This window comes from Terrapene carolina, unplaced genomic scaffold (assembly GCF_002925995.2).
Source record: "Terrapene carolina triunguis isolate 2854851 unplaced genomic scaffold, T_m_triunguis-2.0 Scaffold211, whole genome shotgun sequence".
NCBI classification, from domain to species: domain Eukaryota; kingdom Metazoa; phylum Chordata; order Testudines; family Emydidae; genus Terrapene; species Terrapene triunguis.
In genome coordinates this window covers 38552737-38576073 of record NW_020664562.1, presented here as the reverse complement: position 1 = coordinate 38576073, position 23337 = coordinate 38552737, and the positions used below count along the sequence as shown (strand labels likewise).

Sequence of the window (23337 nt, the reverse complement as noted above, 5' to 3'; positions counted from 1 at the left end):
TTAGGAATTAGAGTGGGAGGATCACCTGCCCTTTTGCAAGACGACAGCCTCTGTGAAGCCAGAACTATATTGTGGGGGAAGGCGAGAGAGAAAGAGTCCTGCACAAGTTCTCTTATTGCTATGCACTCCAGAGCTTACTTGTTGTTGGAAAGAGAGTATATGGAGTATAAAGAAGCCAACATTTTTGTGAGTAGTATCTTTGTATATTTCCAATATCTAAGCTGGGTATAACTAATGAACATGCAACTGGCATCTTTTTTACATCCTGAGCCTGGCTTTCCCCCATTTTGTGTTAGCATCCCTTCCCACACCCCTTCTCAACACAAGAAGTAAAACCACAAAATTATGTACTGAGTACGTACCTACAGTCTTGGCCAGAATTGCAGTTGGGCAGCCAGCTAGTCCCACCCCTTGCACCACTGCATCTACATTTCTATTTTTATCAAGCTAGCTTGATCAGAGCTAGTGCAGGTATGTCTACTTGAGCTGGAACCTACACCTTCCAGCTCCAGTATAGACATATAATTCTTGGGTGGTGGTTGTTGGTTTTGGGGGGGAGGGGATTAACCCTACTATCTTTAATTTTCAAAGTTAATTCCACAGATCATCAGATGTAATTTAATGAACTAAAACTGTACATTGTTTCATAATAGTGGAGCTTTATTCTTTTGGGATTTCATTGGTAATTAGAGGAAATGTAATAAGAATCCAAAAGGAGGACCTGATATTACAGTCCCCATATGCATGCAAAAATACCACTGACTTCTGGTTAGCTTCATATTGTTTTTTTAAGTGCCCCATTGGTACTTCTCCAGTGTGCACACAAAACCCTTAAGGGAACTTGGGAAAGGAATTTTGGTGTCAGAGTCCACCAAAATTCAAGTGGCAAGTGAACTATTTAACAAAAATTTAAAACAAAATATTCATGTGCACTGGCTGGCTCTGGGACTGATAACTAGTATATAGGGTCATTTGCCTTTAAGTAGATAGTTCAAATCCAGTGCTAGCTGATGATGCTTGGCTGTTAGCTTTTCATAAAAATATCATCTACTGTAGCAATATGCTGTATTTCCTACCCATTCACGCTTCCCAAAAAAGCCAGGTTGAAAAGGACTATGACCACATTACATATATATGCTTATTTTTATTGTTAGGTTTCATAAGAATCTTTCATGTTTCCACATAGTATTTTCATGCATCCAAAGGTCTCAAAGTGCTTTAGAAACATTAATTAACTAATTCTCACAACTCTTAATTTTAACTTAAAAAGTAAGCAAGTATTTTTTTAAGGGAACATGTCAAGTTCATCACGTTCCACACTTTATCTTCTTTTTGTACCTTTGTTTTAGGGCATCTTTGTCACTCCTACAAAGAATAACTTGCTGGAATGGCTAGCCGAAGTCCAGGGACTCAAGGATTCTCTTTGGGATGGTAACATATAAAGATTTTACCAGACCATGTGACTTTATAAGTGTTGTGTGTGTAATGTTATGTCTATCCGTCCATCCTTCTGGCTATTTTAAAAAATTGATAATGCAAACAGTTTTAAGAAAGCATACAGAACTTGACTGGTTTTTTCATTATTAGCTGCACATTAGTTTTCAGTACCCCTCCATAACTACATTAATACTTTGTAAATTATGTTTGTTGTTAATCAATGTACAACTATGTGAATATTTTACAAAATAAGGGATGAAATTTTCATAGGAGGCATTGAATTCCAAATCCCAGCCAAGAGACTTGTGTCTCAGGAGATCACTAATAACCGCTTTATCTGTAGATGGTTGACTCTTAATCAGCACAGGTAGAGTAAGTAGTGACTGAAAGTTGTTACCCTCTGACAGCAGTTTGGTGGCCACAGTCCCACCCTATTAAACAGACTGTCCACATTAAAAAACAAAAACCTATTGTTTTTGGTCCTGACTTCCTTCAAGGCTATTGATAGAGGGTTCAGGCTTGCAAGATGCTGAGCTACTTCAGCTTCTACTGAACAAGTGTTATTTTACAGGGGTGCTCAGCACCTTACAAAATAGAGCCCAGAATAAAGAAGGAGTCTAACCTCCCCGATCATCCCTAGCTATGGTCCTTCCAAGACAACCCTGAGGTACACTGATGTGGTAGTAGGGGGAAGCTTACCCTGTGTCAGGACTGGATTGAGGCAATCATGAGCCTTAGGCACACCATGGCATGGGGCTCCCTGTGGCTTCATTCCCACAGTCTGGCCCCCATACCAGGACCCTTCCCCCTACCTTGAGAGATCAAAGAAGGGATATGAAGCTGCCTTTTCTCCCCAGGAGAGGCAGCAGGGGCCCTCACACTTATCAATGGTAGCAGGGTATCCCCAGAACTCAGTGACTCCATCTTGAGATGCATCAAGCAGTTCCCACTTCTCAGGCTATCTGCAGCGGTTACAGTCAGGTCATGTTTTCAAGGGTTTCTTTGCAACCCTTTGAAGAGTAGAAACTTACTTTTTTAACAAATGAAAGCTGAATCCAGGATGTAATCCCATGAGTCCAGGAATTGGGACACTAGGCATAGGTTTATAGTGCTTCTGCCTTACTCCAGCCCTGCTGTGCCTTGGCACATCGAGTACCTGTCTGTGAATTGATTTCAGCTTCCAGACCTGTTTATCTGACATTCTTCAATGGCACTAAATTCAATTGATGATGATAATCCAGCAATCCAATAAGTGTATGTATAATTAGCATTTTTATCTAATGTGAAGCATCCTGCTTCCCCTGTTGTTTTCCAGAACTTGTTAACATTAGCACAAGGAACACAACTTTCAAAAACAAAACAAAAAACCCATAACAACAAAGCCTTCATTGGACAAATGCAACACAGATGTGCTTGTTAAATACAAGATAGTACTTTAGTTAATACCAATCTCTTTCTCATAATAGGGGCTGTTCTCCAGCTGTCAATAAAGTACACTGAAGAGTACAATAGTGTCCCTCCAACTCTTATATTTAACACCATTCCATTCCATCCCAATGGTAAGGACCATGTGAAAAATTGTCTGATATTTCAGATACTTGTTTAGCTTGACTTTTATTTCCCTGCACTATCATTGCTCCAAAAGAAACCTTGTTCAAACCCTCCCAAAAACTCTGTGCAATTTTCAGGCAAGGGATTCATAAACCATGTCTAAACCATGCATTTGAATGCTCAGGTTGTCCCACGGGTGCATAAATCTCCATTTTCATGCCCGAATGCCCAAATGCAGGATTCATGGATTAAATGCAGGATTTGGGTCTTATTAAGACACACATATTTGAAAACTGGGCTTTCTCTGGGCCACCGCATGCCCTTAGGGACAATGCAAGCACATGTCCCTTCCTAGATAGAAGAGAGAGTGTCTGCTACTGAAGCAGGAGCTCCCGCTTCCCCTGTGTCCTGCATAACTTCCCATCCTGCACAAAGTGAAAGTCAATAAAGAAGTCTACATAGCCAAAGGCTGTGGTAATAAAAGCTGAGCAGACAGAGGATAATAGCTCACATTTGCCAAGCATTACAGTGGCCCAGCCAGTACCTGGAACAAAGTTGTTTAAATTCCCCTATACCGTTCTATTGTAGTACAGCACATCACTCTTACCAGAAGAGGTCCCCTCCACAGCCCTGACAGGCTGGCTCTTCACCTGGGTTTTGGGGGCATCTCTGGTGCTCTCTCTGCCTCAGGGTTTGATGTACCAAAGAGATCTTGGCTGCGTAGGGGAATAGCCCCCTGAATGGGTTTGTGGTCATTTTAACGCCTTCCGATGCCTTGGCCAAACTGTCCAGAACCCTATGCTGGGATTCACGGGTAGTGTCCTCATCAAAAATCCAGTATAGCTCCTCATAGTAAGGGGAGGTACTGAGAGCACTACCAGAGGTCCTGTTTGTGTCCCTAGTGGTGGTGTAACTCTGCCGGAGCTCCTTTGCTTTAGCACAACACTGGGCTTTGGCCTGTGAGTGCCCCTTCTCCCACTCTTGCTCCGATGGCCACTTGTAAATCAGTGTAACAGTGACTGCTGCTAAAATGGGACTGGACATGTCCCTGTCCCCAGAGGGCAAGGAGATCCAGGACTTCTAGACAGGCCCACTCAGAAGCACAATGCATGGCTGCCATAATGGGTATGTGACTCTGGGAGTGTGAACTTGCCACAAGCTGAAATTGTAAAGGGGTGCATCCGAGTGTGTGCCAGCATTTAAAAAGAGGTGACATCCAGTCAAACTGACCCTGAAGCGGTAGAGGACACGACACAGGTAAACAGATATGAAGCAATGCAGTTTGGGATGGCAATGGGAGGACTGCCAGAAGTGATAGGTTTATCCAACATTGAGATGTGTCCACACAAACCTTATACTAGCATAACTCATTTTGAAATAGTTATCTTGCTTTCAAAACAGATTAAGGAAAATGGGATTAAATGCCAGATAAAGATTGCACAGGTAATCATACATCTGGCATTTCCTAATTTTTGAATGCTTGACTTTGCAATGCAAATGTTCTTTTAACATACTTTTTAATGTAATTTCTATAATAAACTTTGAAAGAGGATTTTTTGTGGCCAGCTTTAGTCCTGGAAACTCATACACTTTACAGACTAGGAGCCAAATATTAGCCTCAATGATACCTTTGCATCCCCAGTGAAAGGATACATCGGTGCTATTCAAAAGAGAGTTTAGCCCACAGTTTGATATTTGGTGATTCAGTGCACTTCAGAAATAGAAAGCAAATTGCTATGATGATCAATGTAAATCTGTATTATTATTTAGTACTTGAATTGCAGCTATGCCAAAGGCTCCACTCAGGGTTTGGCCCTGTTGTACAGACACCATACAAAAACAAAGTAAGAGTATAATCTAATTGAACAATCCGAGGGAGTGTGGAATGGAGGACAAGTGTGACAATGATCGAAACACCCGGTTACATTGATTTGCCCTATGCAACACCTAGGTAGTCTGAGTAATTTAAAGCTATAAATAAATAAAACAATAACTCTCACTAGTTCCTCTAGCATACAACAGCCATGTTGTTTAATTCTTTTGAAGTTACACAACAATTTTTTTCAATACAGTGGATCAACATTCGGGGAGACCTTGTATAGATTTTCTAGACAATCCTAAAGAGTGGAATGGAAAGTTAACGATGAGTAGCATTTTACTCGCTATCCAGGTAAGAAAAGAGTATTGTAAATAACTTCGCTTAAATCTCTTTCATAAAAGAAAATACTAAAATGTACTTTACCTATATAGTAGGGATTTCAAACTTGCAGACTGATTGTGTGATGTAGGATTATTCATTTGGTTTAAAATTAAAAAGGCAAATGGCTGGATGACTTCAGAGCCACAGCAAATATATTCTGTAGAACATCTTTTTTTAATAAGATTAATTTATTTTTACTTCTGTATTTGTTCCCTGGTGTCTCATTTAGCAGCACATTACTTCTGAGTAAGACAGATAGATAAATGAATGAGTATGATTGAAGCTGTTGCCAGTGCTAAATATTTTTGACCAGTAGCTACTTTGATCTTTTGGATTTATGCTCTCTTATCTTGAGTAAGCCACTGCTCAAGACATGTGTACTCTGCCTGATTCTCTGTACTTTTAAAAATACTTTTTAAATGCTGATAGCTCTACTTTTAAATTCCTGAATTATCTCATGGTCAAAGTCTTGATCATGAGTGTCGGCATAGGTCTTGAGATTAGTGAGTAACTCAAAGCAGCTACCTTCAGTTTTAACACACAGGCCTCAGTGTTTCAAATTTACTGCCTTTTCTTCCAAGAAAAAAATTCATACAGCTTTTTCCTTGGAGCAAGTCCTACCCCTTTGTAATGTCTTTCCCATCACTATGAAGGATATCCTGCCCTCCACTCATGACTGAAAATGTCCCCCAGATGTATGCGTGATTTTTGTGGACATCCTAGTATTGGTTATGAGTAAAACAAATGGCAGTCATGTATCATTCATGGCTGTCTGCTTGGAATTATACAAAAACCTGAGAGAAAACAGGAAGAAGGGAGCATAGGTTATGACCACGTAGCCCTTTTTTAAGAAAATCAAAATGAAGGGCCCAATCCCAATCCTAACAAAGCTACAAAGTGGCCTCGTTTTTGCTTTGAATTTAACATACCAGTATGATTGTTTTTAATTCATTGTAAAACTATTAAATCAACAATTTTGATGGATTGTGAGTTCTGAGCAGAATAGATGTTTTAGAGACATCTCTCTCGGTGTTTATACCTTTATACAGGTAATGCTTTCTAATCCAGAACTGGAAAATGCAGTGAATGTGGAAGCAGCAGAAATGCTGAAAAACAACATATCCTTGTACAGACAAATGGTTATACAATGTGTTAGAACTAGCCAACACCTAGAAGGTAATACTGTACTTGCTTTGTTATTACCCATAAATATAATCTTTTTCTTTTAAAACTCCTTCTTTAAAAAACAGTTTATTGTATGCTCAACAGTAAATTTATATTAGTATGATTGGTAATTTAATGTCAACAAACACCAGTTAGTGTTTTGAAAGGGAATACGCTGGGCCAAATTCAGAGCGAATGTACGTGGTCCTATAAATCACACGTTGGTGAGTGAGGGCCAGTGTAATTTACATAGTGATATTAGGGAAAGTCAGATTTGTTGCAGGAAAAGTAAGTAAGAGGAAGGGCGTTAGATGAATCAGGGACCCAGAGAGCAGAAATACTGCTATCCTTATCCTGATTTGCCTGCCCAATATGAATTGTACTTGCCTTGTAAATCTTCATGAGAATGACATTTAGTGTGGTATGGTTATGCTATACAATGACTAGCCTGCAAAAGCAACTACAACTAGGGTAAAAATTGGGGCAGAATTTGGGTCAGTATATTTAATGTTGTTGGTGCAAGCAGGGCATGTGGCAGATATGAAAGGTGAGTACTGTGGCTGTACTTGCTCTCAATGAGCCAAATTCCAGTCCACTCTGACCACTTTATGCCACTTAGGTGCCACAAAGTGGCTGTATTCTGGCAATAATGGGTTGGTGCCTAGAGGAGGATTTGCCTGTTGCAGAGGACATTCCTACTGGTTCAAAGCCATCAGAATCTGGTGCTGTGCCAGCTGCCTACCCAAACCTCTGGAGTACTGTGTGGGACAGCTGCACTCCTTTTGGCAGGGACAGGAGGAGCAGTGCACATGCAGAGGGGAATCAAACCCAATATCTCTACCATAGTGCAGATGTGGTGGGTTGTTAATTGTATGAGTACTGGGGGGAAATATAGGACCAGATCTTTATCTGATGTAAATCAACATAGCTCCATTGAAGTCAATGGAACTGAACCAATTTACAGGATCTGACTCATAAAGTTTTGTTTTTTTTAATGTCCATCTTCTCCTTTGCAGACCTTTCTAGCACTGGGGAAGATTGTGCTTCTTCTCTGAAATATTACTTGCCATCTGAAGCATCTTCTCTGGGCCATGTCAGGTAACAAGTTATGATGAACTAAGAAAACTTAGCCCCACTAAAGCCAATGAGAGTTTTGCCTGTGACTTTAGTAGGGCCAGGATTTCACCCCTATTGTGCTAGACTCACTCTAAATGCTAGTTCCTGGAGATAGGGTGGGGTAGGTAGCTTCAAACCCTAACACTAAGGGAATTCACAGGTGACCAGAGACAATCAGATTCTGGAGTGGTGCAAAGGGATCTGAATTAGGAAGAGAACCTGGCCCCGTATGTTAGCTTGAAATTTAACCTCAGAATTATTTCAGTGGTAATGTCATGCACAACTCTAGCACTATAGAAATAAATACAAAATTAAAACAATCTAGTGTATTCTAGAAAGAATTCATTGGTTTCCCTATACTATTAAAATAATAAAATAAATAAATTATAGATAAATATGTATAATCTCCGGGAATAAATGTCATTGACTAGGTCAAACCAAAATATCACTTGACCTAACAATGACACAATTCCTGGCTATATGCCTGTAGGTGAAGAACTCATTTCAGTTGGACATAAGACTTACTGGTAATAACTGTGAAGGCAACTGCTTGCCAGATGTTTCCATAAGGAAGTTAAATAATTGGGAATATCCACTAACAGGAAAAAGAGAATAATTGCCCCTTTTGGGATATAGCTCTTAATACAACCTGAGCCTAATGTTGCTCCTTCTGAAGTTATCAGTGGAAGTTTTGCTGTTAACTCCAATGGAAGTGGGATCATTAAGTTTTGCATGAACTTCTGAGGATACTGAATCAGAACCATAACAAAAAGCATGAACAGTATTAGTTTGTCACCAACATATTATGGATCAATCCCACCTTCTTTGGACACCCAAAGCTTCCATTGACTGAAGTGAAAGTTCTGGGTCTGGAATGGAAGATATTAAGGGTCAAGCTCCATAATGGAATCATTTCCTTTTCAGGATATAGCTTTAAATATTGGTAAAAGCAAAACACCTCTGAAGAGCTGCTTTTGACATTTTACAGGACCTCGAAGGTTTGGTGGGAGGGCATCGGATAGATAAAAATAATGGTGGTCATTGAGCTCAAGGGTCCTTGTTTTCTCTGGGGCTGGTTTCCTTCCTCTCATCTTCACTATTGCCTCCTGAATGTCTGACAGCAATGGGATTGCAGCGGTTTTCTTGGTTCACACGTACAATTATCTCTTGTTATTTATAACATTATATAGAATTACATAGACTGATTTGTTTTATTTGACTTTTTTGATTGTAACTTTAGCGCCCTCGTGGCCAAGATGGAGTCTGCTCTGCAGGCAGCTCTGGCCAAGAGAAGGCATGCGCAGGAATGCAGCAGGAGAAATCCCTTCCACCCCAGGGGCACCTGTTCTAAACCCCCCAGAGTGAACACACACCCACAGGAAAAGTACAATGGATATAACAAGGGAAATATTTATTTACAGAGGGATGCGAGGAGAAATACAACAAGGGGAAATATAGGGGGAGCAGTAAAACCAGGTTGCGTCCAAACCAAGGCCCCACAGGCCCAGTGGTAGCACAGTCTGACTGTGTGCAGACACATTGCTCAGTGTCTGCCCTGAGTTCAGGAGTCCTGAGCAAAGTTCCAGTCCAGTGGTGAGTCTTGGGTGCTCCTGGTCATCTTTGGCACCAGTGAACTTTCCCCCAACAAACCCCTCCGGTGCCCTCTTCTGCCGCTCTCTGCAAAGCCACACAGAGCAACCACCTCCCCACTTAACTAGCTAGCAACCTCCCTCCTTGTTCCCAATGCAGAGTCATAAGCCCTAGTACTCACAGCCCCATGCAGCTCTGGGCAGCCGTGATACTGGGTCCAGCCTGTCCTTCTCGGGCGATTCCTCCCTGGCACAGTGCTCCTCCTGACTCCTGCCCTGGGATGTCCCTGATCGGCCGCCCTGTCCTTCCCAGGCTTCAGGCAGGTTCTCTGCTGCTTCCTTTGCAAGGGCCTGCGGGCTGCTGCCTCTCTCTCCCTCCGAGCTCCAGAGCCCCCCCCCCCCCCCGGAGTTTTCCTCCTTTTTTCTCACTCTCCCCCCTAGGAAAAAGATTTAAAGGGGCCATGCTCTCTAAACCCCAAAGGGGTTGCATGAGGATTAAATTGTAAAGGTATCTTTATTGAAACAAGAGCACCCAGCACAAGACAATACAGTACATAATGAAGAGCCAAGCAAGATAATAAATTTGTGGTCTTCCAAGTCCATGTATTCCAAAAGCTGATGCTATCGGGTAGTATTCTCAAAAGCACCCAGCGTTGGCCTAACTGCTCTCACTGAGGGCTTGTCTACACTGTGCTTTAGTCAACACCGGAGGGGTATACGTTTTAGTCCACACTAGCATGTTGCACACTAACTGGCCTACTGGTCCACAGGACCCTGCCGGCACGCAATAGACTTTCCTTACTGCATGTTAACATATTACTGTTTGAAATGGGACTACATTAATATGTACTAGGGATCATCTAGTGCATGCCAGCATGATCCACATAGGCCAGTTAGTGCATGACACATAGTGGACACTAAAATTTATACCCCTCTGGTGCAGACTAAAGCGACATGTAGACAAGCCCTGACACACAGGGTAAAACTCCCACTGATTTCAGTGGGGGCAGAGGTAGGCCAACACTGTGTGTCTGAAAATTATTATTATTATTAGTAGTAGTAGTAGTATTGTGGTAGCGCCTGCAAGTCCCACTCCTGGACCAAGACTCTATTGTGCTAGGTGTGGTATAGAGGTAGAACAAAAAAGACAGTCCCTGCCCCACAGAGCTAATAATCTAGGTAAAATCACCCCCGCCACATTAAAACAAGAGTTTACTTAGCTACCCAAACAATTTTTTTAAAACATGTAATGGCAAGCGAGATAATACATTTCAAAAGGCTAATGGATCTTCAACAAAATAATGTATTGTGGAGATATATTAGTATAAGGTCACAACCAACTTTTTCCCCCCTGATTTTTGGCCTTAACCCCCTCTTCTAAATGTCTCAAGCGAAATCTCTGTAATTGATGTCTAGTATAAATGGTCTTTGACCAGATTTTTGGGCCAGAACAAAGTGGTCTGACATGCTGTTTCTGAGACATGTCGCTAACAAAAAAGATGTATTTTTCTCTTTTTCAAAACTATTTTCATTTTTTTTTATGTCACGTTATTTCTGAGGCAGCTGGGCCACGAAACCCTACTCTTGTCTTTATTCTAGAGTCTGTATAGAGATTTGGGGTGAAATCCTGACTCCACTGAAGTCAATGTTAAAACTCCCATTGAGTTGAGTGGGGCCAGGATTTCTCCTCTTGAGCTTAATCCTTGGTATAGATGAGGGGGTGAGGCTGTCTGGGGACTGTATTAGCCTTGGTGCAAGTTAAAGTGAGCACAAAGTTTAACTGGGAGGAGAATTTGGTCTAGTGTGAGTGTGAATAAACCAGACAGTAATGCAATTAATAGTTAAAAAATGCAATATTTAAATAACCACTTTGCTTCATTTATATTGAATATATGTGTAATAGTTTTGAGACGAAAGATATAGCCATAAAACATATAAAGAGGGTTTTAAAAAAACTCTACCCTGCGTTGTTTGTTGGTGAGGTATGATAGATATTTTAGAAGGTATATATTCCTTCCCTATTAGCTATATATTCCCTTAACCAGATCTGTTTTATAAATAATCAGAAAATTGGTTGTTTTCTGCTAAACTAATTCCTGGAAGGGGATAGGGGGGAGGGCAGACTATGAAAATAATCCATCTGGTTGTCTCATAAACTGGTAACATGTAAACATAGCTAAAACGTCTTTAAAATATTAGTGTTTGCTCTTGTTTAAGCTGGCTGCTTTACACACTAGTGACTTTATATCTCTGTCATTTGTGAGCAGCCAGTAAAGCAATAATTTAAAACCCTTTTAATTCATTCTGTTGTTTTGTGGAAGGTTATGCATGAAAATCTGTGTTTACTACCAAATTGTCTGATCACCAGAAACTTTACTATGCATTTATATTTTCAGAAGGATTACAACCATTTCGTTTGAAGATTACCACAGGATGTGGTCAGGAATAGCCACATCAAAAGCAGCAGAACATTTTAAAGCCCCATGTAAGATGATATGCCTGATTTAGTAAAATTAAACATAATGGACCTGATTCTTCTCTCCTGCTGGATTTACACTAGTGTAACAACTTTGACTTCAGTGGAGTTGTTCCTGATTGTGAGATCAGAATCAAGCCGTGTATCCTAAGCATCCACAAATTAAGGTCAGATCCTCAGGTGATGTAAATTGACATAGCTGCAATGACTTCAATAGAGCTATGTCAGTTTACACCAGTTGAAGATCAGGCCTTATTCTTATTTATTATTGCATTGTCCTAGGAGTCCCAGTCATGGACTCCGCCTAGCACAGCGGGTCCAATGTACAAACATGGAACAAAAAGAAGGTCTCTGCCCCCAGGAACTTACAATCTAAGTAAGTTCTTGTTAGGAAGTTTGGAAACCTGGGTTTGTATGGAAGAAAACGTATTAAGGAGTCATTAGTGAAGTGTATACAATTATGATGAGTAGAAAAACATTTTGGGAGGAGGAGAAGATCAAAACAAAACCGATGTGAACTGTGGCCAACACAGTGCTCTGATGATAATACAATGTTCCACCAGCAAAGTCTGTTGTAACTAAGTTACCAGCACACTTGGATGCATAACAATGCTTTAACAGGATTTATGGGGGATTACTTATCGGAGTTTCAGTCTGCAGGATCAGGTTTATATTGTTATTTATTATATATTCTATTCAAAAGAAATGTGTATCATATAATCACCATTTTATGTTCATACATTTCAGTGGTAATTCTTGTCCTGTTTTGTTGTTTTATTCATAATACTTTAAAAGTGCACATATAGTGTTGCCATCCACCTAAGACAAACGATCAAAATTTGCTCTCAATTACACTAGTGTTTATCAGAGTAACTCCACTGAGTTTCATGGAATTACTTCAAATTTACCCCATTTTAACTAAGGTCAGAATCTGGCCCAGGGACCTTATTAATAGCAATACGTAGTTGTTAATGGTTGAGGTCCTGATTCCATTGCAGTTGATAGCAAAAGTCTCGTTGACTTTAATAATGCAGGATTCTGCTGTAAACTTCTCCAAGTGATGCATATGCTTGTACTACTCTGATATTTAATATTTCTTTAGGGAATGTGATGATTGGTGCATCTTTTTCTCTAACTGTAACTTTCTGTAATTATGCCATTATAGTGTTTGAAGATCCAACATTTATAGGGAACTGCTATGGCTGGAAGGCAAAAAATGTGAAAGAAACAGGAGAATGGGATGGGAATACGTAAGTGTCTTAAATCCACTGAGCTTAAATTGCTATACATTTAGACCCAGGGTCTTTGCATATGCAATGGCAACATTTGAACTGTAGTGCTTTTGTTATAATTTCTGGCTTTTCATATTTGTACCCTACAAAATGTTACCAGACTGTTGATAAATGTTCTGAACTGTGTCTTTGATTTTGAGGTTTAGGGCCAAATCCCACCCTGTGTTGTGTGGATGGTCTGAGGGTAGAGGGCATTGGGAACAGAAGCAGTGTAGGATTCCTACCTAGTAATGTCCAAGAAAATTCTAGGACAGGGCTCTACTAGAATTAGGGTGATCTATAGCAACTGTGAAAAAACAGGACAGGGGGTGGGGGAGGGTAATAGGCGCCTATATAAGAAAAAGTCCCAAAAAACGGGACTGTCCCTTTAAAAACGGGACATGTGGTCACCCTAACTAGAATGGATGCATGCTGCTTTTTTAGGGACCAGCAATAAGGTGAGCCTCTTGAACACCAGAATCACTCTGAGACTCCCATAGATTCTCCACTGCTTCCTTCCACCCTGCCAAACACAGCTCAGGCAAGTAAAGTCAGCTGAGGATCTGGATCAAAGCCCTTAAATTTTGAGTGCCTACTCACATTTTTCAATAAGTTCCCCTGTGACTGAAACCCTGTTTCCAAGCACATTTGTAAGGAAAAGGCAAAGCAAAATGCAAGGTCATTGTGCTGCCCTGTAATCTTTCAGATCAAACTGGACTTTCTCACTCCTTTTTATTGCTTCTGAAGCTTTACAACAGGCCAAAAAGTTAGGAACCCCTTTTACCAGTCAAATCCTATTTGCCTTCAGCATGAATTGGAAGAAAGTGAACGGGTAATTTCAAATTTTGAATTTGAAGGACAGCAAGTTCTTAACCCAAATTAAAAGCTTATTTTTCTTTCTGAAGAAACCTCTAGAATATAAGGTTAATTTTCCTTTGACATGACTTCCTTGTTTTATTTCCTTTAACAGAACTCCTTTGTTTTGTATGTTTGATAATTGTTTCATTATGTAGTGCCACAGCATCCTATATGACCCAAGAAAATATTCAGAAAAACCAGAAACTTGTCCTTTTAAACTCATCTGTCCATTTTTGCATATGGCTTAACAGTCAGGAGTTGTTTCAGAAAGCCGTCTTTTTCACTGTCAAGCATAGCACATTTTTCATGTTAGTTTCATTAGAGCTGGAAAGGAAATTACTGTGTGGTTTTTTGGGGGGGAGTGGGTAGAGGAGGGAATCTATTGGTTTGAAATAGCCACATCTCACTGCCATCTGGTGGTAGGAGACCATGTACTTTTAACAGATTTTTTTTCTGTCTTTGAACTTCTGGGTTTGATGAATCAAAGGCAGGTTCAAATGCCCGGAACCAGGTTCAAACAGAGTTACCTCTCATACAGTATTCTTTCCCCAATTGCAAACAGCTCACAAAACATGTTTGTGCTTTAAAGCTTGCAATATGTCCTTCGCTCGTAGCATTGGGTAGGGAAGTAAGAGGCCAAATTTTCTGACATCAATGCAGAAACAACCTTAATGGTTGTCTATATAATAATATAGTTTACGTTTTCTTATTAAAGTTGTAGCTCATTCATGAACCATTATAAAGTAGATTGCAACACAGTTTGCTTTTGTATAACACCATTCATATAAAAATATTACAAGATATTTCACAGCTGATTATGTACATTCATTTCCTACACTAGTGAGTCTAATTCAGCTCTGTTACACCACTAAAAATCTGGACTAACTCTGCTGAGCCTATGATTTACCCTGGAGTAACAGATAGCTGAACGTGGCACATCATTGCTAGATGAGATAGTTGCCAATTTTGGTCAGATGAATTCCTGGAAGTTTCATCACATGATATAATCTTTAATTAAAGATTAATCTTTAATTCCTGGAGGCTCCAGGACAATCCTGGAGAGTTGGCAGCCCTTAGGGCAGTGATACAGAGAGAACGGTTGGTCACAAGGGACACCCAGGTACACGATATGTTGTTTACAATTTTAGTGATGTTATAAAATCATAGGCCAGAAAGCAGAGATGGATCTTGAAATGGCATTTAAAGCAGCCAGAGAGTCAGGGCAGATGGATAAATCTTCTGATAGTGGCAGAAGGAAGATAGTGTGCAGGGACAAAAGGGGTGAACAGTAAAGAATTAGTATCTGGAGGGCATGTGGAATGGCCTGGAGTGTTGGAGGATCTTGAAAATTAATGGTTAGGTTTTATGTCAGAGGGAAGTTTTCTGAAGATGAGACTAAAAGGAATGATGAAGTTCCCCAGCACACAGCTATAGGCCCCCGTTCAGCAAAGAACTTGAGACAAGCTTTCAACTGAGGATCTCAAAGTGCTTTACTAATTAATGCAGCTGCACAATTCCCCTGTGTGGCAGGTAACTCCATTACCTTCATTTTGTACATGAGGAAACTGAGGAACCAGAGAGGTTAAGTGACTTAATGTGGTAATGAATGTATAAAGATTGATCCTTTTGTATTTTTCCTCCTCTGATATGAAAAGGCATTCCAACCATGTAGACTAACTGAGCATCATTTCCTTTTTTAAATTCAGTGCTGCTGGGTTACTTCACAAGAAAAAGTACATAAAGCCAATACACTTCTACATATTTTTTTTATTTTTTAACTCTTCCTACCTGATAACAGTGGTGCAATATTATTTATCAAAAGCTAAAACCTTGTTTGCCACCTTGTGGCTGGAAAGAGAATGCATTGAACAAATGTTCTTTTTATGTAGTTGAACTTTCAATTTCATTTGATCAAAGACAAATTAAAAGTCCCATTAACAGCAGCCCATTCTATAGCCTTTTCCCCACTGCAAAGGGATCATAAATGTTCCGGAAGGTATGAATATATCAAATATTCTCTACCAATCAAGAGAAAATAAAGTACATCATACTATGAATTTAATTACTCCAGCAGTCTTCTCTCACACACTTCGTTATATTCTAATGGTGCAGACAGAAAGTGGAGAGAAGTCTGAGACGTTAACAATAGTAAATGAATCCTTGAGGCAGAACGTGAGTGTAGGTGTGACGTACCAGGGTACAATCCAGATTGAGTAGCTGTGCCACCCCTGCCCTGTAACCTGGGGTGCCCTGTACAATGCTTTGTGGCTCACAAACAGCCTCCAGCACGTAAGTCACTCCCAGCTATGTCTTTGTGTGTGATGCAGCCAGCTAGCCACACCTTGGCTCTTACCAGCCTTAAAGAACACCAGCCCCAACATACTCCCAGTCTCAAATTTCCCCCCAGAAACACATCTTGTACTGCCCAGCCCTCTCCTGGGCAATGCAAATATACTGAGTCCGTTATTTCTTTAAAGGAATAATATGCACACAACTTGTTACCCCAAATGGAGTTACCCAGAAACTTCAACCTGAACAGACTGTTTTATCTAAAACAGTAAAACAAATTTATTAACTACACAGAGAGATTTTAAATGAGTACAAGTAATGAGGCATAGAAGTCAGAAATGGTTACCAGGAAAATAAAGAGAAGACATTTACTAATGCCTAAGTTAACAAACTATCTTAGATTCAAGCAAAGTTTCTCACCACATGCTTCAGCAGATTACTGATCAAACTCTCAGGTCAGGACCCCTTTCCCAGAGTCCCATGCCTGCTTCCTGTGTCTCTTCAGGCACAGTGAATGTGATAGGCAGGGAAAGAGAAAGAGGTGCCTCGGGGTATTTGTCCCTCCTTTTATAGTTTCAGTTCCCTCTTGAAAAACATTTCCAGTTGAGACCCAGGAGCCAAAGAGTCTATGTGGAAGGATATTTCCTCCTCTTTTTTTCCATCTGTCATCTGTTTTTCTTTGTTTCCATTCCTGCTTGATGATTCTGTTGCTGCTTAAATGCAAATTAAGCAGAGCATACATTCCTTTGTTTAGGACAGACCTGTTTGCAAACTTCTGTTTGGGCAGAGCTGTGGCGTTTGGAACATGTGTTAATAACACCATACAGGGGAATCTTATAACTTCACCTACAATGTCGTCACACAGAGGGCCGGCTCTAGGCTGATTCCCCCGAATCGGGCCCCGTGCCTAAGAGGGCCCCGTGCCCGCGCCTAAGAGGGCCCTGCGCCCTAAAGAAGAGCGCCTAACTTTTTAATTTTTACTCAGCTGGCGGCGGTCTGGGTCTTCGGCGGCACTTCGGCGGTGGGTCCTTCACTCGCTCCGGGTCTTCGGCGGCATTTCGGCGGTGGGTCCTTCAGTGCCACGGAAGACCCGGAGCGAGTGAAGGACCTGCCGCCGAAGTGCCGCCGAAGACCCAGACCGCTGCCGGGTATTCGAATCAGGCCCCACACTTCCTAAAGCCAGCCCTGGTCACACATATTTTATCAGGACGATACTGACCAGCAAATTATGAGTTTTCGGATGATATATTGCAAAGCATACTTTGTACAAAGATTATTAAAATAGTGTGCAGGGTTTGAATACAGTGGTGTATTCTGTTCCAGTAGGGAATAGAAACAATTACTTTTTAGAGTTGCACTTAATCCACCCTTCCCATTGGACACCCCTTTACCTTTTCAATCCACTGCTTTGCACTTTCTGTCTCCAAATGTAACCTGTTTAAAATGGCAGGCAAGTTTTTTGAATGAGAAGACTGAAAGGGACATTGTCAGCTTAAAAGTCATACCATGTGTTAGAAATTCACGTTTTTGTACTTGTGTCACAAGTAACGTCTCAGATTATTAAAGTGCAGGGAACCTTAAGTGCACACCAGCAGGTCTACATGGACTAATTAATGCACAACCCATTAGTATGCTTTAGAAATCACACCCCGGTAGAGTCCATTACCTGACCAGTGTAGACAAGCTCAGTTTTACATATGTCTATAAGGCTCAGTTCTGCAAAGTGCCAAACACGCCGACTCTGATCTAGCAAAGCACTTAAGCACATGATTAACTTTAATTATGCAAGTAATCCCATTGACTTTAGTGGAACTTTTCATGTTTAAAATTATGCATGTGCTTAAGTGCTTTGCTGGATTAAGGCCAGAGTTACAGAACCATATCGATAATCAGTGTCACTTTCAGGTTCTTATTTATTACAGCTTCTTAGTGCTTTGCTGACTAGGAATGGGCTTAAGCACATTTGAAGTTGAGCACATGCTTAAGTGTTCTGTTGATTTGGGCCCTATAGACGTTAGTTTTAACCAAATTTATGTTTGATAGTATCCATTAATTTACTTCTGTTTCTGCTTACAGATACAATGCTATTGTCTCTCAACTCATCAGAAAGCAAAGGCAACAAACAATAGATGAGAAACTGATAGAAATTAGGAAAATGGAACAGGACAACAACCTGCTTTACCAAACTCCAGGTAAAGAATCAGTACCATACAATGTAATGTTTCTGATATCTGCACGTAGAACCTGATTTATTGTTCACTTACACAGGAGCGCCGCCAGCTTTTTTGCCGCCCTAGGCGGCGGAAGGTCCCGCCCCCAAAATGCCGCCCCCGACAGAGGCGGCGGAAGGTCCCGCCGCCGCCCCCCAAATGTTAGCGCCCTAGGCGACCACCTAGGTCGCCTAATGGCTTACGCCGGCCCTGCACTTACACTGGTGTAAATCAGAATTAGCTCCATTGTATTTTAAAACCAATGTGACATTTGAATCAGGCCTGAAGAGTGTTGGCATTATGGACCCAATCCTGTTTCTGTTGAGGGTAAAACTCCAGTTGACATTGATGGAGCAGTATTAGGTTCAAGGGCAGAAATTGTGTTGATCAGTATATGCCTGGATTCAAATCTCCTGTGCCCTTGTACTGGTTGTAGTTTTTATTCTCTGTTGACCAAAGCATAAATGGAACTTGCATATGAACTTCCACCCTTCAGTGAGAACTGACCAGGCACCTGATCCAAACCTCATTGAAGACAATGGGAATCTTTCCATTCACTTCAATGGATCAGGCTCCAGATGAGAATCAAGTTTACAGGTCTGATTCTCCTGACTTGCTCTAGTGAAAAGTAGGTGTAACGCCACTGAAGTGAATGACGTTTCACCTGTGTAAAAGAGAGGAGAATCAGAGTCTACATGTCTAGGATCAGGAATTAGGTCACATTTTCACTAGTAAAAGATACAGGGCAGGCTCTTAATGATGAAATGGAGAGCTGAACCGTAGCTGTTACATGTGGGAGTCAACGGAGTCCTACTGACACAGTCTTTAATACCAAGAGTGTGGTGGTGTGAATGGCAGAAAGAACTTGTTCCTGGTCCAGGACAGAACATTGCTTTGTCCTGAGCCTGAGTCCCAGTGTAAGATGGGGGAGAAACTTCACATTTGATAGGTTGGAGTTTTGGTTTTAATTCGATGGCAGTTGATTAAAGCAATTTGTGATGTTAGAAGTAGTCCCAGTTTAGATGGGATAGCGGTCAGAGTTCAGAGGACAAAGCTGTATGATAAATGTGGTTTATCACATGATTCTGCCATTTTTTCATATAGGTATCACGTGATTTATAGTATGTACAGTCTCTGTATATGCCTAGGAGATATGGATCCAGAAATCAGGCAAATTAAGATCTGCATTTTAAAAATAAAAAATGTGACTGTGGCTTGTTTTGGCAAGCTTATTTGTACTTACCTGTTGTCTCCTTTCTCTTTATTAATCTGTTCTGCTATGCATATTTCAAACCATCGATGTGCCTGGTCCAGTACCAAAAAGTCAAGCAGCAGGTGAAAAGAGACCCCTCAGCAAAGAGGAAGAGCCGTGGGAGAGTGAAGTGGACAATCTAGTAGCCTGGACTAACGCTCTTTGTACCAAAGGATTAGAGGATTAAACTGTGAGATCACACATACAGACACGGAAACACTTTTTTCTTACCATTTATCAAAAGACTTCTGTACCATTCCTATGGGGTGAATCCTCAGTTCTCACTCACTCTTTATTCAGGCAAATTCCTATCAGCTTCAACGAGAAGGTGAGTAAAAACTGAGCAGGAATCTCACCTGTGTGAACTAGATTATTTGCTGATACCTGTGCCACCACATCGGCCTCAGTGGATTTGCTGTGGAGTTACCGGTTGGATCTTATTACATCTCTCTATTGGTGCTGCACAATAGACTCTGCAGTGCACTCTCTTAGTTGTGTTCACTCTAGAGGACTTAACGGAGTAAAAAATGGGTTGGTCATTACAGACAGAAGATCTGCTCTCTCTGTGTGTTTGGCATCAGATCTATTAAGAAGAGACCATTTCTCCATAATCATTTTTGTAGTCAAACCACACTTTAAGGTTCTGTCTTTAGGGCACTCAAAAACCAGAAAATGGCAAAGCTAATGTTGTTCTTGTAACCTTAACTCTGACCTTTCATGCTTATGGGGTATGATGCAACCTTTAATATACATGATCCCTGAACCAATATTAGCTGAGAAAGGAGTGAATGTTGTACAGCTTCTGGGAAAGAACTCAATGTGTCTCTTAACACTAACTTTCTGGCTTATCAATAGTGGCCTCATCTAGGTTATAAAGGCAGCTCAGTTTAGGCCTGCTAGTCTGGTGGCTAATAGTCTGGTAAATCACAGGTATGTGAAAAAAAGAGGGGAAGGATTCATAAAGGAAGAAATAAGGCCTATGGCCCTAATCCATGCTACCTAGATTTCAAGACCCAATCAGGTTCTCTTATTTAGGTCAGCAGGGGATTTGCTGACTTAGGAACTGCAGAGTCAGGCCGATAAAACCATCTAGTTTTTGGTGGAGTTTACAAAAGTTGTAGATTGTAAGCTGCTTGAGCCAGGGACTGTCCTTTTGCTCTGTGTCTCTATGGTGCCTAGTACCAGTCCTGACTGGGGCTTCTAGGTACTACTATCATTTAACTAATAATAGTGGTGCACTGTGTGTCATAGGGGAACCTAAAGCCAGAGAAGACTGGTAAGGGGAACAAATGATAGTTTGTGGTGGAATCAATTAGAAATGTCAGTTATTTGGTAAACTTTGAAAAATATTTAGAATCTAGTACAGCTTCTCCTCTGTACAATGAGGATAATAGACTTCCCTACCTCACAGGAGTGTTGTGAGGCTAAACACATGAGATATTGTTAGGTGCTCAGCTATTACAGTGAGGGTGGGGGGGCTGTGATGAGGCAGACAGGCCCCACACTGGCAACGAAAGGGTTAATGAGAGCCTGGGGAGCCAATGAGCCCCATCCTACTACGCTGGCAGCAAATGTGAAGCATGAAGAGGGGAGTTAAAAGGAGGAGACCGAGCTCCCTCAAATCTGCTTCTCCTGCTGTGAGAGGCCTGGCTGCAGCCCAGAGACTGAGCTAGTTTGTCAGTCAGACAAGGCCCATTAAAAGGGACGACCAGACCCTGGCAGATCAGCTGAAGTACGAACTGTTTGAAGACAAGCCCTGAACAGAAGGGAGGGTCGCACTGAATGTTCATCAGAAAACCCAGTTTTGAGCTGTGGTTTCTTGTTCCTGATTTCTTTTGACCTCAGCAGCCTGGAAGGGGTAGGTCTGAAGTGTGTCTTAGCTGGAAGGACAGCTGGCCTACAGTCAAAGACCTGTGGCTGGGTGAGTCGTGCCCTGATGGGCCACGGCCTGGTCTACACTAACCCCCCACTTCGAACTAAGGTACGCAAATTCAGCTACGTTAATAACGTAGCTGAATTCGAAGTACCTTAGTCCGAACTTACCGCGGGTCCAGACGCGGCAGGCAGGCTCCCCCGTCGATGCCACGTACTCCTCTCGCCGAGCTGGAGTACCGGCGTCGACGGCGAGCACTTCCGGGATCAATTTATCGCGTCTAGACAAGACACGATAACTCGATCCCAGAAGATCGATTGCCTGCCGCCGAACCAGGAAGTAAGTGTAGACGTACCCGAGGGCACACCACAGAGGCACGCCCAGTCACAGGGGCATTGTAAGTACCTAAGATAGATGGATAGTGTACTGAACTGCGACGTAAATGACCTGGGATCTCTTCCTGGCTCTGCTGCTACCTATTGCATGCTGTGGACAATTCACCTCTTGGAGCCTTTGTTTCCTGTCCCATCCTTTGTTTGCCTTTTCTATTATGATTGCAAACTCTTTGGGGTGGGATCTGTGTCTCTCCATGTGTTTGCACACTGCCCATCCCAAAGGGGCTCTGATCTCATTTGCGGTCTCTAGAGATCTCTAAAAATGCAGGCATTTAAGTTAAAACTTAAAAGAAAATTATTGTATTGTTTCTAAGACAAAATAACATACATTTGGAACTCCCCAATGACTTTCATAAACTATAGGCTTCCTTTAGAAGAGCTAACATTTCTGTTTAGTGCATTTTATAGCCTCTATTTACTTAGGAAGTTTCATGAGTTCTGAGATCACCCAACTTAAACAAGGAACATAGCTGTGGGAGGAACAAAGTTTCAAGCTGTGCAGAGCTACACATGCACATCTGGAATGATTTATAAACTCTTTTGCCGAAAATAATATAAATATTTCCACACACTGCAGTCAAAGGACAAGGAATAGTCCTGGAAAAGAATTAGCCCCAGCAGACTTGCATTTGAGGAGAGGGGAAGGTCACTGTTGCCCTGATGTTGACAATGTCCATTCAGACAACTCTGTACAGGGCTTTAGAATGTAGAGGGTTACCGGACTGTGTGAACCTGTAGTTAGAATTTCAGTTTGTGAATGCACATCTTATTTTAATCCTGTCGAACATATGTGGAAAAATGATCTCCAGCAACAATTGCCTTCTATAATTTTCAGTATAAATCTAGCCCCAATGTTTCCAGCATAAAACATGTCAGGGCTCTGCATTGCAAGTTTGAGAAGTCCCTTAAATTTTGGATCAGATTTTTATGGGCTCTTGTGCGTGACCTTTGTTTCATATGCCATATGTTGTATGGGAAGTGTTCTCCCTACAATGCATGTGTGCGATGCTATGCGCTCATATCAAGTCTATCCGTAGTGGGGAGTAATGCGATACCCAGTCAGTTGTGCATACAGAGAGAAACTTGCTAATTCATTGGTTTGTCTACATGCATTAGATACAAATCAGCCAATAATGCTGTTTGGACCCAATTCTGATTATACATGCGTTGACTTTACACCGATATAATGCTAGAAGAATTACTTCAGATTTACACTGGTATAAGTACAATCAGAATCGGGCTCACTGGTTTTGCTTTTAGGGTGTTTTTAAAGCACAGAATTCTCTAGATGGCGCTATATTACTATGTAATACACAAACTGTTGCATCCTCTTCAGAGGGATCTGCATTTTATCTGTCTATTTTTAGTGACGTCTTGGGTGTTTCTGTCTTTAATTGTTTATAACTATAACTCCTTAGCTATTTATTAGAAACAGTGTATCCTTTGGTGTGGGAGGATGTTTAATGCAGCATAGTGGAATGTCTCTGTGACAAAACTTCTGTTGTGCTTTATCATGGCAAGTAAAGAAAGTTGATCACATGCATGTCAGTTCCCTTATGCGTGCTCTCTCTTTTAATTAAGTTTCACCCAGTAGGAACATCGGATTCAATAGGGTTACCATACGTCCGGATTTTCCCGGACATGTCCGGCTTTTTG

At 41.3% G+C, this 23337-nt stretch overlaps 1 protein-coding gene across 1 annotated transcript; it reads left to right on the top strand.

Annotated features, from left to right (window-relative positions):
• The first annotated feature begins 120 nt into the window (after positions 1-120).
• LOC113407384 (ubiquitin-conjugating enzyme E2 U-like) lies at positions 121-19600 on the top strand. Its single transcript, XM_026655818.1, has 10 exons — positions 121-186; positions 1350-1431; positions 2904-2996; positions 5061-5158; positions 6238-6364; positions 7369-7450; positions 11454-11542; positions 12699-12783; positions 18028-18143; positions 19476-19600. The coding sequence occupies exons 1-10, from the start codon at positions 121-123 to the stop codon at positions 19598-19600; spliced, it is 963 nt and encodes a 320-aa protein (XP_026511603.1).
• Positions 19601-23337: the final 3737 nt, after the last annotated feature.